The 16,013-nt window shown below is 39.2% G+C and overlaps 1 protein-coding gene across 1 annotated transcript in view; it reads right to left on the bottom strand.

Moving 5' to 3' along the window:
• Nucleotides 1-16,013, bottom strand: part of SLC1A4 (solute carrier family 1 member 4) — a 1,171,557-nt gene that overhangs the window by 25,972 nt on the left and 1,129,572 nt on the right. The window contains 1 exon segment of the mRNA XM_044055695.1: nucleotides 14,346-14,480. Within this exon segment, the coding sequence (XP_043911630.1) occupies nucleotides 14,346-14,480 (135 nt within the window).

Here is a 16,013-nt window from a genome sequence, read left to right as displayed (position 1 = left end):
TTAAGTTTTGGTGCTCAGATCTGAGAGTTCCATTTCGTACCTAAGGAGAAGGAGAGGAGATGTTGTCCAGCAGGACGTTTAGGCTTGTGGACAGTAATTAAGTTTTGGTGTTCAGATCTGAGAGTTCCATTTCTTACCTAAGGAGAAGGAGAGGAGAAGTTGTCCAGCAGGACGTTTAGGCTTGTGGACAGTAATTAAGTTTTGGTGCTCAGATCTGAGAGTTCCACTCCTTACCTAAGGAGAAGGAGAGGAGAAGTTGTCCAGCAGGACGTTTAGGTTTGTGGACAGTAAATAAGTTTTGGTGTTCAGATCTGAGAGTTCCATTCCTTACCTAAGGAGAAGGAGAGGGGAAGTTGTCCAGCAGGACGTTTAGGTTTGTGGGCAGTAATTAAGTTTTGGTGTTCAGATCTGAGAGTTCCATTTCTTACCTAAGGAGAAGGAGAGGAGAAGTTGTCCAGCAGGACGTTTAGGTTTGTGGACAGTAATTAAGTTTTGGTGCTCAGATCTGAGAGTTCCATTTCTTACCTAAGGAGAAGGAGAGGAGAAGTTGTTCAGCAGGACGTTTATGTTTGTGGACAGTAATTAAGTTTTGGTGCTCAGATCTGAGAGTTCCATTTCTTACCTAAGGAGAAGGAGAGGAGAGGTTGTCCAGCAGGACGTTTAGGTTTGTGGACAGTAATTAAGTTTTGGTGTTCAGATCTGAGAGTTCCATTTCTTACCTCAGGAGAGGGAGAGGAGAAGTTGTCCAGCAGGACGTTTAGGCTTGTGGACAGTAATTAAGTTTTGGTGTTCAGATCTGAGAGTTCCATTTCGTACCTAAGGAGAAGGAGAGGAGATGTTGTCCAGCAGGACGTTTAGGCTTGTGGACAGTAATTAAGTTTTGGTGTTCAGATCTGAGAGTTCCATTTCTTACCTAAGGAGAAGGAGAGGAGAAGTTGTCCAGCAGGACGTTTAGGTTTGTGGACAGTAATTAAGTTTTGTACTACCTACTTTTCCTGTTCCAAATCCAGCAACAATACTGAGTTGCATACCACAGCTAGTTACTTTTCTGTGATAGATTTATGTTCAGCACTCTTTTCTATACCTATTCACCCTGACAGTCAGTTTCTGTTTGCTTTTACTTATCAGGGACAACAATATATCTGGACACTGTTGCCACAAGGATATACTAAATCTTCTCAAATTCTAAAAAAAAAAAAGATTTGGAAAATGTGACATTTCCGGGTGGGTCTGTGTTAGTACAATATGTAGATGATTTACTAATAGCATCAAACTCCTTTCAGCAAATGTTAACAGGATACCTTGCATCTCCTGACTATCCTTGCAGGAAATGGACACAAAGTGTCAACAAAAAAAAATACAGCTATAGTTATCCCTCAGGTGTGTTATCTTGGTCATTTAATATCTCAGAGTAGGACCTTACAGTAGTTATCCCTCACTCTGAATCATCTTTATTACTTAAAATGAAACTCATCCCTTCTTGACTGCACGTCTAACTAGATATGAACTTACACTTCTTTCTGATCCATCTATTTCTCTGATCCACTGTCCTGTTCTAAACCTTGCATCTCTGTTGCCTACTGCTGAGGATGGTGAAGAGCATGATTGTGTGTGCGTAACTATTTGCTTTCTCCTAGGGAGGACTTAAAGGACACTCCTATACCCAATGCTGGCATGCATCTGTTTGTCGATGGTTCCTGTGGAAGAGCTCAAACAGGAAAGTTGATTTCAGGAATAGCAGTCTGCACCAAGGAATCAATATTGTTGCAACAAAGATTAGAGGGTGTTCACTCTGCTCAAACAGCTGAGTTAGTGGCTTTACAAAAAGCCTGTGAGTTAGTCAAAGACAAGGTGGCCAATATTTTTACAGACAGCTGTTATGACTTTGGGCAACTTTGGAGAGAGGGGGTTTTTAATCTCTTCAGGAAATCAAATTAAAAATTCAGGGTACATAAAATCATTGTTAGATGCCCTTTTGTTATCTAAAAAGCTGTCTGTAATCAAATGTTGTGCAGATCAAAAGCAGTAGTAAATTGTTGTAAACATCTTTGTATGTTGACAGCAACAAACTACAAGAGTAATGATGTGTTTGATTTTGCAAAATTGTCAGCCTTTCAAGCTAAAGCATCACAGGGAGAAGTTCTGAGGTGGCTCAAGGATGGATGTAGAAAATCCTCTGATGGCATATGGCAACATCCGGACGGCTGACTGGTGGCGCCTGCCTCTTTGCTACTTTACCTGGTAAGGGCATATCATCTACTGGCCTATACAGGTAAGATAGCTTTATTTAATGAAATTACCTAAAGTTGGTATGCCCCTCATGTCTCCTCTTTGATACTTCAGTATGTACAAAATTGTAGTATTTGCTTGGAATATAACATAAGCAAACATGCCAATAGCAAATCTGCATGTTTACCTCCACCCTGGAGACCTTTTGTTAATATACAACTGAATTTCATCCAGATGCCTAAGACTAATAATTTACAATTTATTTTGGTGGTAGTGTGTATGTTCTCAGCATGGGTGGAAGCCTACCCATGTCGCAAAGCTGATGCAATCACGGCTATTAAAAAATTATCTGATTATATACCGAGATTCGGTATACTCAGCATTGTTAACAGTGACCAGGGAACTCATTTTAATAATAATCTGTATAAAGAGTTATGTAAAGCTTTTAATACTAAGTTGAGTCTTCACTGTCCCAACCATCCCCAGTCATCTGGATTAGTGAAAACGGTAAACAGGACCCTTAAAAATAAAATTTCGAAGATTTGTGCTGAAACCCACTTAAAGTGGCCCAAAGTCCTTCCCTTAGCATTAATGAGTATGAGGGCCTCACTGAATGCCACCAGGAAGTTGAGTCCATATGAAATATTAATGGGGAGACCCATAGCCCTTCCAGCTACCCCTCCAGTGAAAAATGCTGATTTAACTTTGTCAGATGATGGTCTGATTTGTTATTGTAGGAGGACTCCTCAAAAATTTTGCAGCAATATCATCAAACAGTAAAAGCAGCGTTACCAAAGCCTTCCGACCAACCCTGTCATCAACTACAACCAGCTGATTGGGTCTACATAAAAAAAATTTTCCAGAGGAAAAACTGCCTCAGTCTGAGGTGGAAGGGGCCTTTTCAAGTCCTGCTAATGACTGCAGTTCGCTGTGCAGGACTACCAACATGGATCCATTCATCTCATTGCAAGAAGACATGTTGTGTGGGGACCCCAGATGAATCATCGTAGCCAACAGAGGGAGATTGAGGTGTGACAGATAAATCATCTGCCCAGTGAGAAGGTCAACTTCAGTAGCAGTCCATGATGAATCCAGTGACAACAGGTACTTTTGCTTTGTTTCTGCTGCTGTTCCCTTCTGTAAACTGGTCGAGAGAAAACAGTTTCTTTCTGGTCCTTCAGCAATATGCCAAAAATCTAAACAAAACAAACTGCTGAATATGTTTCCATGAACCTCATTATTCTAAGGCAGGGATTCCCATCCCTGCATCACAGGTGTCATTTGAGAAGGACCTTAATGACATCAGCTTTACCTGGTGTAATGTAACTGATTTTTCAAAGGTTGTATCTCTTCAACTTGCAACCACAACATGGAGACACGTTATGCCAGAAATGGGACTGTGCCAGTAGGGAAAAGCAAAAGTAATGACATCAGGCATGAAAGTTTGTTAAACTCTTTGCATTTAAAAAGCTATGACTGGGGGCGTGGCATGGGCATGATAAAAGACTTACTACATCTGTGGTAATCGTGCCTACCCCTGGTTGCCTACAGACTGGTCTGGATGTTGCTTTATAGGCTACATTACTCCTGCTATTCAACATTTTGAACACCCACCAACAGGTAGACTGAGAAATAAGCGAGCAATCCACTGGACTGAGCAAGTATTTTCAATTTTTAATCCTGGCTATGGAGTACAAAGGACAATGCTTGAAATCACCATACTTGCCCAAATTCTACAGGAGGTGGCCAACGAAACTTCACATCACATCAGGATGGCAAATCAAGAAATTACTAAAATGCAAACTGGGTTGTTACAAAATCAAATAGTACTTGATATAATGCTTGCTGCAAAAGGGGGGGGGCATATGCCCTCATAAGGTGTAGTTGCTGTTCATATATTAGTGACTATCATAATGAACAAAAAAAAAAAACTGTCAAATTTCATGAAACAAAGGACAGTATTTTTAGTAACCTGGGAACTAGCATAATCCAGGGTATTGTCATTGTACTGTTTATTATATTTGTGATCATTTTGGTATTTTCTATTCTAAAGGCAGTGATTACAAGATGTTTACCCTCACCTGCACATGAAATGCCACTGCATGCACCAATCAATGACAGTTCTATTTTGACAAAAAATGATGATGACTACTATGACACTGAGGCGTATTTTATCAAGTTAAGAAAAATAAAAATATAATTATATGGTATGACACTGACAGTGTCAGAGGGAAAAAACAGTTATGGGACAAGACCAGCTTATTAAAATGTATATTAATTTCAGCTTATTAATGATATTATAATATGATTGTTAAAAAGCAAATATAATTTGTATGCAGGGCTGGGAAAAATACAGCTTCATAAGCCACAGTATTACTGTTCATTTTAAACTGCATTCTTTTAGTATGTAATAACAGTGAATAGTATGTTGCATGAAGTGAGGCATGTAGCTATACAAAAAGGAATTTGTTAGCCTGACTCCTCCAGGCTAAGAGTGCGTTGTTGCTAAAGCAGGTTTGAAACATCCAAGGTCAGAAACAAGACCCCTTGGAAGCAGGTGAATCATGTATAGGAAGGTATACCACAAACTGCAGGCCAATTCCACTGAAGTGCTTTTAGAATTTATTTTAAAACATGTAACAATAGTTCAATATACTTCCACACAAAATCGATTGTGTGGAAGTATATTGAACTATTGTTACATATTTTACAATAAATTCTAAAAGCACTTCAGTGGAATTGGCCTTCAGTTTGTGGTATATCATTCTTACGTTGGGTTGTGGTTCTTCATGTATAGGAAGGTGTTCACGTGAAGTCTAAGACTAAAATCATGAGGGATGAGAACATTTGCAAAGTTTTCCATAGGACAAAGTCATTATAACGTCATGAAACTGCATGAGCAGTTTAAGAAAATGTATAAAATTACAGTTTTTGCATGTAAATTGAGAATGCTTCATCAAAAATTATGAAGAATAACTCCTAGCGCTGTAAGAATAAAATTTCTGTTTGCACATCCTGAAGTGTTGTTCCTGACTAGAGGCATATCAGGTAAATTCTTAATGTTATTTATTTATGACTTTAACACAGGTGACGTTTAATCAACCAGCAACTCTTAGATTCACTAGCTCTGGACATTATGTACTTCTAGATAAATACCGGAAGGATGGTAATCTGAGGTTCTTACAGTTTTAGGGGACACAATCATGTAGGAGGCAGAATGTTTTTAAGAAAATGCATCTTAAATTTGAGCATGCTTCTGTGGCTAGCTTGTAGAAACTTCTTTGTAATTCTGGATACAAGGACTCTGAATGTACTTCTATCTTGAAACAGATTGTTAACATTTGTGACACCCGAATGAAATACAGCAGACCCAAGTCCAGATCTGTTGCTGGTAAGCCTCTAATCTTTAAGTGCAATGACAAAGCTGCTGTTGACATACACAAACTTAAACCAAGCACATGGTACTTTCATGTCACTGCCAAGTTCACAATATTCATTGCTGAAACCATTAGTAACACAAAGAAACTATAAACAATTGTAAATAAACATTTTATTGTTGCATAAGTAAGCATGGTCCACTGCAGAAGTTATTTAGCAACAACAGTGGAGAATTTACTAATGATGGAATTAGAAATTGCTACAAAATGTCAATATTGAAACTCCAGCCAGAGCAGCATACAGTCCTTGGAACTAACTTCTCCTTTGGAACTAAATTCTCCTAGAAGGACACAATCATATCCCTACTGAAATGTTAACAGTAAAAGTTAGTATTGGGTGTGAATGTGAACAGCATAAGATTGAGGTTTATTGACAAAAAGTACCATGCGGAACGTCTATAGCTAGAGTTCACATTAACTTGTGTTTGGTCAGAACCCCAGTCTTCCTTCTGTTCTGGCTGGTAAACTGCCTGTCCTAGAAGAGCATACAAAGAGCATGAAATGGGAGAACATATTTCAGCATTACATGCAACAAGGTGAACATGTACTCAGGCTGAATGTTAAGACAGGATTTGGAGAGCACCATGGAAACAAATTCATATTACAAATGAAGGTTTGAAAGGAAGACAAGGTGTACTGCTAAAGGACCCTGAGACATCTTTGGCCAAGATGAAGTTGCAGTACTTGTAAGGCATGGTGGTACTTGTTTAAGGGAGTATCATACCAGAATGTGTAAAGTCATGACTGAAGTACAGGACCACTAAAAAAATGACAACAGTGAGACTTATACCACAGAAAGTGGAAATGAATATGAGATGGAGAATTCCAAAGTGAGTATGGAAGAGATTAGCACTGATGGAGTGAAGCAGCCACAGGTACCACAATGCAGTAGTAGCCTCAGTCTCAGAAAAGGTCAAACTGCAACTTCTGTGGACAGAGAAAACGAGTACAACATAGGGTGGCTGGTAAAGTTACAGGAAGGAACATGAACTGGTATAAGTTGATGATACTGTAGGCACAGAAAGGTCTGCTGACATATCATATGTAGACATGTTTCACACTGAACCATAAACTGATTAGACATAGCCTTCTAACTCACATGCAGACCATGATGCACTACTGATTAATATTGTCTGAATCATCACAGCAGGATAAGATACAGAACTGAATAGATAATGTACTTGAGAAACTTGACAATGCTGGGCAAAATGCATTTTTACTGGGGGGGGGGGGTATGTACCCTCAAAGAAACCCTGAAATAATTGGAAATGTGTGTTTGAACTGAATGCTGTTTATCAGACTAACAACAGCACAATGGCTTTATCGCTGAAATCCATTTTGATCTAATAGGTGATGTTGCCCTTTCTCCACTGTTCTGTGGCCATGGAGTTGGTATATTAAGTTGGGGAGTATGGGGGTTCTCCCCCCAACCTACACAGGGGGTGCAGTGGGCAAGTCCTCATACAAAAAAAAAGCTTAAAAACTTTCAGTGATTTTTCTCCACTGTTTTGTCTGTCAGACAAACAGTGATGAAAAAATAATCATGAATCCAAAGGTTTAGTATCTGAGTCAAAACAAGTGGCCAGAGAGTTTGAAAGAAAAAATTTCCAAAAGATTTGCCAACATGGGCATTAAAATCTCATCATCTTCTTTTGGACATAATTTTCCAAAAACAATGGAAAATTAATTCTAAAGATATTAAGTCTGCATTTCTGCAAGATATACAACCTTCTCATGTTTATGCCTGTCCCTTTTCCTGGTATGTGGGATGACTGCTGAAACTCAAGAACTGTGTTTATGGTTTGATTGCTATATGAAAGTAAATATGGTGGGAGATGGGATTAAGATGAGCAAGACAGGAATAGGCTATTATGCCACAGTGAGCCTCATAGGATGGTGATTATGATAATGCACTTACTGTGATTGTCACTGAGTCACTGCCATAACAAATTGTGCACCTAGGCAGTGCTGTCATGATGCTTATGCATACTCATTCCAGTGCTAGAAAAGACATGCACACTATGCTCGTGCATAGATACTGCAAAATCCATAGTATTGTCACTTTGCACTAGTGATATTTTCAACACTGCATTGCTGTTGCCCAATGATGCACATTGAGTGGTGTCCACAACATGCCACCATGTACATGGGGTTACCATTCTACTCTTCATTCAGACATAGTGAGTGGACATGGTCTCTTCAGGCACTGGGTTCCGCAGGGCTCCTGCCCAGAGCATCTAGGCAACGTTTTGTATCTGTTGCCCAGGGAGTATCATTAGTGCCTGCAGGTCCATTATGAGGGCTTGTCATATAAGAATGATGCATGGCACCAGGCTGATATGGCAGTAAGTGATGCCACTAGCATTAACAGCTCTGGCCAACAGTGTGGGCATCATTATAATGACCTGCAGAGGTACCACCCCCACCTCTTCCACAAATGGGAGACAGAGATTAGTGAGAGTGAGCCAGTATTTTACAGTAACAACTGTACAACTTTTCTCAATTTTTTCCTGACTCTTGTCTGTTGTCTTGCTTGCCTTCTGTTGGCAGGGGTAGATATTATTCAATAGTCTGTTTTCTTTTATAGGGTCTTAGAAGAACAGTGAGGCTGTCCAGGCAGCTGGGTAAACAATGTCCATGTCTGTCATTTACACTGAAATTCCATTTGTCATACACTTGGTTACTAATAGATTTTACTTATTCTCTTTCTTTTTTTCTCCCCTCCTTCTACAGGTTCAGCTGCAGTACATCATATGGAGTGGTGGCAGGCACCTGGATCAGCTCCAGATGATGAGCCTGGTGCCACCAGTGTTCATCAGGTTAGCCTCTTGGAATAGGGATGAAGGTTGCCCCACTGAAGCTGATCTACAGACTTGCAGATGATCTCAGTGACCACCTCTTCAGAGGGGTCAGAAGCTCATCTGACAGTGGCGTGGAGAGTTCTGAATTGCTCAGCTGGCATCAGATGTAGCAACTACCTGTATCATATGTGCACTGGTAGCTAGACTGTTATACAGGGTGTGGCTGACAAAGTTCAGCAACTGGATGACCTTGCTCATTGGGCTATCAGTGGCACAGCCTTCCTAAGACTTCAGCCAGAAAGGTGACTGATGTCTGGGTGGGTTTCCTCTAGATTGGTCAGGCAGGCCCTCTGTACTCTGCCATATCCCTTTTTATGTATCACTTCTTGTGCCATGCTTGTAGTTCCGCTGCATCCCCAGATGCCCTCTTCTGTATGCCAATGTTCCTTCACTGTTGCCCCGGGCCCCCCTTTATATCCATACCACCCCTGTCTATCTCTGTTTGCATTATATGTTTATTTGTCCCTTCTACCCTCCCTACTTCCATCTACATTTCCACACATATGCTCCTTTGTACTGGCCCTCTGTACAATTCCTCTTCAAAAAAGTAAGTATGTCCACAAAAAATATTCTCTCAGCCCTCCTACTTTTCCTTCAGTTTACCCTTATGTGTGTTTCTATACTTGTTCTTGCCCCTTTTTACTTTTCTTATCCCCCTTTCCTCCTTATTTATATATTTATATGATGAACTAAGTTGATACTTTGCTGTGTTCACCATCTTGTAGGCTGCCCACAGTGCTGATGTTGCACTATGAGGTGTGAACATACATAGCCTAAAACATGCCCCTTACTGTTCTTGTTACTTTGGTCATGTGACCAGATGAAGCATGGTAACATCACCACAGCATGGCTGCTGCTAATAGTGCAGCTGTTCTAGTTCATTATACAGCCCTTTCCCCAGAATACTGATCCTATTACATAGCTGATGATCCTATTACATAGCTAAGCAGTATCAAGTCACATCATGCTAGGAAACCTTTGATATTCAGTTCTGTACTGTGGCACTGAAACTATTTCTGAATATCCTCTAAGTCTTGAAATCTGTGGAGGCAATACTTTATGGTACTTGTAGTACATGAACTTATATTAAAAAATAGTTTATGTAGGCCATCAGAAGAATCTTGAAGATAAGGAATATGGCTAAATGTGTTGGGGGTTATAGTGCTCAAGCAGTTTTACAAAGTTCTCAATTCATAGGTTAATATAAGGCTAGCTCCTCTGAGGGTTCATTTTAAGCTTAGCCAATAACCCAACCCTGTATCTTGTATCTATGAGGTGGAGACCTTAACCATTATGCCAGACCCACCCATTGAAAATATTAATCAACCCAAATGGGACTTGAATCCGCAATCCACAGCTCTAGAGACTGATGCCTTATCTGTTAGACCATTGGACCCTTTCAATAATGAGTGAAATAAGGCAGGCCTGTAATAAATCTCAACAGAATTATAGGAGATCTTCAGTTTCTATAAGCTGCTCTTAGCACAACTAGAATATATTACCAGATTATAATTTAACTAACAAGAAATTTTTGAAACCCTCTTCAGATAGCCTCTGTTAAATATGGCCCATATACATATATATATATATATATATATATATATATATATATATATATATATATATATATATACACATATATAAATATATATATTCTTTAATGACGCTAACCTCTGGTATACAGCAATATGTAAACTGTTAATGTTTTCAATATACCCATGCACTAATAGAGTTTACCCTTGCACCTGCATCTCAATTTTTAAAAAAAGTATGTCTGAGCTGGTGCCAGAAGGCTACCTATCGATTCTATGAATACACTTACCCATTTATACGATTGTCTGTCTGTCTATCTATCTATATATTTACTTAATTTCATTTGTAAGCTGGAAAAATCCAACTAAGCTCATAAGAGCCTTTTTTCAGCAGAGGATCATGCAGAAAATCTTCACAAACTAGTACCATACAAGAAATTACATTTACCACAACATACTCTGTTATACAACAATACAAACAATTATACATATATGATATATACATCTTTGAGACAAAAAAAAAACTTATATGGAAAAACAGCATCTACAATTTAAAACACACACACACACACACACACACACACACACACACACACACACACACACACACACACACATATATATATATACACACACACACACACATATATATATACACACACACACACACACACACACACACACACACGTATGTATGTATAGGGTCTATATTACATAATCAAACTCACAGGAGTTCGAACGTTGTAATATCGAACCATGAAGTTCGAAAACCACTAATTACAAAAACACAGAACAGCGATTTTTTTTCCTTGGGAAAAAAATCGCTGTTCCGTTACAAAAAAAAAAAACAAACAAAAACAACTTACACTTTTAAAAGTAAACTAGTCACCCCACATCCCCCTATGTGGGGGCCTGTGCCCACCACACACCCCCTACCTAAATATACCAACTCCGAGATCACACCACAATGGAGGACATAGCAAAGCCTGGAAAACGGCCCACTAATTTTTTTCCCTGGGAAAAAAATTGGTATGCCGTGGCTTCTCTATTTTTGGATTTCGGACAATTTGGGTTCAATATGACAATGTTCGGACTCCTGTGAGTTCAACGATGTAATATAGACTCATATATATATATATATATATATATATATATATATATATATATATACATATATATATATATATATATACACACACACACACACACACACATATATATATATATATATATATATATATATATATATATATATATATATATATGGGAACATTACATTTAGTTTAACGTTCATAATACTGAATGCCTGTAATGCAGGAAGATGTAATCAAATGATGATATGATCACTTCTGCTGGCATTACTGTTTGGGGAGGTCAAAGAACAGCAGGGAGTGGGAATTTGTCTTTACTCTGCTGTTATGCAATCTTGGAGTAAACATATATTTAATTGGCAGGGGGCACATGGGGTTGCTGGGTTCTAGGGGACTGCCCCTCAAAAATATGAGGCTTTTTTTGATGTTGTCAATTTTGAACTTTTAGGACCATTGTTTTACTGTTTGATTTTCTGATACTTCGATATTTTGAAGTACATCTACATCTATACCTATATATAGATGTGTATGTGTGTGTGTGTGTGTGTGTGCGCGCGCGTGCGCCTTCTATGCAGTGTTCATGTGGGTTTCATCTTGGTGTTCCAGTTTCCTCCCACATTCCAAAGATATGCAGTAGATTGGATTGAATACTCTAAACTGGCCATAGGTGTGAGTGTGTGTGTGTGTGTGTGTGTGTGTGTGTGTGTGTGTGTGTGTGTGTGTTGCAAAAAACTACTTCTGCAGGGCTAGCCAGCCGGTGGTTTAAGCATTGGCTCTAGATGTTTGTTACTATTGAAGTGACGTCCCAACCCAATATGCAAAAATGGAGAAAATGGTTGTGGATGAATATATTTATGTATACACATACACGCATACATATGCATATGTGCGTGCGTGTCACACACACACACACACACACACACACACACACACACACACACACACACACACACACACACTAGTAGTCACTGAAACACTTAGTTGCAATGGCAATTAACAAAACATGTGCTGTTCTTGGCAAAATGAATGGAAAACAGAAAACATAAATGAAGTGCAGTATTTAAAGCTTTGTGGAAAATAACAATTCAGGACTGCTTCCTTTCTATCTGATGCAGTAATCACAAAGAATCTCTCAAATCTGGTCCAAAATTTTCCAAGGTTCATAGGTACTTCCCTTTAGCACCTCCAAAAGCACAACTAATAACAGTGCCACAACTACGGAAGACTCCCAACAACTTCCCTCACAGGCAAGGTAAACTCTAGAAATGCACCTAAATTCATCCAACTGTCATTTGCATGACAGCTGCTTCACTCTCCTAAAGACTTAAAATTGCTGGGATGCTGGGACTCCTTCCCAGAAATCCCTCTTGTGAGCATTTCAGACAAGCCTACTCACCTCAGACCTAATATAGAGCTGGTTTAACCTCATGTAATTTCCTGTTTCCTGCCTGTGAAGTTTATTTATGTTAACAACATAAAATCTAGTGTAAAACATGGGTTCAATCAGGGCTTTCCTACTTTCCCCACTGCTTCCCTTGTGTTCCAAACTGGAAAAGCAGTTGCTATATTACACTATATTTTACATGTTAATGCAAAATAAGAGATTTTTCATCAATGCAAAATAAGAGATTTTTCATCAATATCTCTCTTGCTTTACTTACTCTATGTATTTCGGTAGTTGTCTCGCCCATCTTACAGTCAGGCTAACTCACCTCACAGTAACAGACAGCAAAAACTGTAGCTTGGATTGAGAAATTTACACTTGTTAAAGCTACAAAACAGCTGCAGGGGGAAAAAAGAACTAGCAGTGACTGTCTGGCAGCAGCAGCAACAACTTTGGACAACCAACACTGCACAAGTGGACCTATCAAAGCCAAACCCTACACCAAAGAACAATTAACAGTCAGACAGGACCCTGACAAATACGATACAAAGTAAGCCATCTAAACAAAACATCATATTTTCATCTGAAATCAGCAGCATGTGCAAAGGAGAGCTCAGAGAAGTATATCAAGAAACCCTACTCTGTAGTCACAGTAGCACCATGTAGCCTACTGTAGTCCTGACTACACTAAAACAAATCCTGAGCAGAACAGAACCCAGTCAAGGCAAAACAAAAAAAAAATCGGCAAACCAGTTACTACATCGGCTTTTAAAGGGCTTGCACTTTTTCTATATGTTTCCACTCTGTGCTATTGGTCCTTCCAACAGTCCAATAGTACACTGCAGCAAGAAGCCAGCCAGTATGGTGACTTCACTGACTACCATTTTAGCTGGACAAGTTTCATTTTCATTGGTTCTACAACTGATCCAATGAAAGTCCACAAGTCAGAGCTGTCAAAAAACAATTCAGAGCACGGTAGAGAGCAATTCAAGGGAAGGTAAAATCAGCATGATCTGCCAAAAGCAGATCAGCTGAGAGATATGGCTCTCTGTATGCAGGCAGCTGTTGAATAGTATGTCAAAGACTAAACAGTTACGACTGCAAGGATATATGACTTGTTTATGGTCACAGCCTGTATGCGGGTAGCAGAGAGCAGATCATCATCCTTATTAACTGCTTACAATTAGCAACACAAAGCAGCACAGCTGTGATTGTCCCAAGGTAATGTATAATGTAAATGGTGTAATCCTGATGACGAAATTCAGTCCTTGGAACAAGGCAGAGCTGCACTAAAGATGTACAACAGAACTGACTTCAAAGTCACTCACTCAAGTCACTCACTTTGAAATGAAAGAGAAAGGCAAAGAAAATCAATGGGATTTTAGTTTTTCTTACTGTTTTGATCAGGTATCCGTGGTGGTGGTGCTGCGGTAGCGTTGTCCCCTCACAGTAAGACACTGTCCGGTTCGATTTTCAGCTAGAGCGTCTTCTGCGTGGAGACATGCATGAATGGGCGTACCTTGATTGAAGGTTGAGTGTCAGGGCTGGCGACTCGGCACGTAAAAATCAACTGCCAATCATTAGCGGACTGGAGTTCTGCTGTGGCGACCCCTAACCGGGAAAAGCCGAAAGACACAAACAAACAAACAAACAAACTTACTGTTTTGATCCAATTAAGGCATACTATTTTGAAAATTTTAAATTCAGTTTTACTGAAGTGCAATAATCCAAAGCACTGCCAAAATAAAAAGATAAAGATAAAACTTAAAACAGACAGATATTACAAATAGCATACTTAAATAGTTACTTACACAATCCAATCCACAGCTAAAATTAGAGAGAGATCCTTGGTGGGAAGTCCAATAGCTTCTAGTATAATAGCAATGGTGAGAACTCCGCCAGCTGGAACTCCAGCTGCTCCAACACTTGCGGCTGTAGCCGTTACACTGAAATATATCAGAAAACATCAGGTTGTACATTATTATTGCATTCCACACATACAGATTCCAACCATATTTAAAGATACAAAACTGTTATGTCAGTAAGAACTTAAATTATGTTCTCCTTTTGTAAAGTACATTTTTAAACCCCAGTGAAATCATAAGATGGCTGATCCATTCTAACAATATAAATATTATAAATGCCATCTAAAGAAAAAAGTCAAGACATGAAAAGCAAAAATTAGTCACTATTACCTGGTTAAGATTATCATTAAAATGGGCACATATAAATTGTTTGCTAGGGTCCATCCTCCAATTACTTAATGACAATAAAAAAGCTAAGAATTGTAATACAATTTTCCTAAAATACACAGTATACATTAAAAAGGAGCAATGTGGTAGTTCAGTGGCTAAGGTTGTTGTCTCACAGTTCCGGAATCTATATCTGACTAGTGTGTGTGTGTGTGTGTGTGTGTGTGTGTGTGTGTGTGTGTGTGTGTGTGTGTGTGTGTGTGTGTGTGTGTGTGTGTGTAGTTCACTCACGTATACTTTTTTTTTTTGCAGCTTATTTTCCTCTCACCTTCCAAACATATGTTTGCTGACTGGCTAGTCTAAACCTTCCACACATACTTCATTTAATTTTGCAGTTGAGGTACAGATGGGGACTGAAAAAGAGTCCAAGAATGACCACTAAGCTTAGACAATTATTTTTTTTTTAATTTACTAACTGGATAAACCCAACAGGCAGCCGTGCATGTTATCAACGGTGGCCCATAAGCCCTGTCTGGTTCAGTGGTTCACTCAACAGTCACACATAAAGCAAATGGAGACTGAAGGAATTAAACCCAGGACTGCAACAAGAACATAATTCTTAGAAGCACATAGCTTTCACTCTCTGTGATAAAACTCAAGATTGAAGAACAAACTAATGAACATTTCAGAGATTTCTGATGCAGAATTTGACCCAAAGACTGTATTTACAACTCTTCTTGTCCTTGGGGAAGAAATATTTTTGTATTTCAAGGTACAACAGACTAATGGATTAAGCAGTGAAGGTCTACTGCAGACTACCAAATGCGCGCCATAGATGTGAATATCAAAATCATCACACAAAAATTCTTAAAACCATATATAATCCAAAAGCATCATGCGGATTGCAGCCTCTTGGAAGTGAGTGGTAGTTCAGTTCTAGCTCCTGTTCCACCGCCATTCATCAGAGTGGAATTGGCTGTGCACAGAAGGCCAGAAATAAAGGAGAAAACACCACCTGGGAGCAGTATGATGTCGCCGTAGGGTCCCTAATCTCATCTCTAGCCTTGAACATGGACAGGATATAGCCTGGGGGGAGGAGATTAATTTGGATCTACTAGACCCGGTGGATGAGGAAAATAACTGATAGTCAGATACTTGGTGCCAAAAATAAGGGTAAAAATAAGAAACATGATAGTGCTTCAGAAAATGAATAGAACCTCCCTGAACTGGATGGAGAACAGACCTTTAACAGTTTTAGATTATGTATGTCACTAGGCCTATGACAGG

This window comes from Protopterus annectens, chromosome 1.part2 (genome assembly GCF_019279795.1).
Source record: "Protopterus annectens isolate FY-2018-M chromosome 1.part2, PAN1.0, whole genome shotgun sequence".
NCBI lineage: Eukaryota > Metazoa > Chordata > Ceratodontiformes > Protopteridae > Protopterus > Protopterus annectens.
Note: the sequence above shows the minus strand (reverse complement) of the source record. Positions and strands in the feature narration are given on the sequence as shown.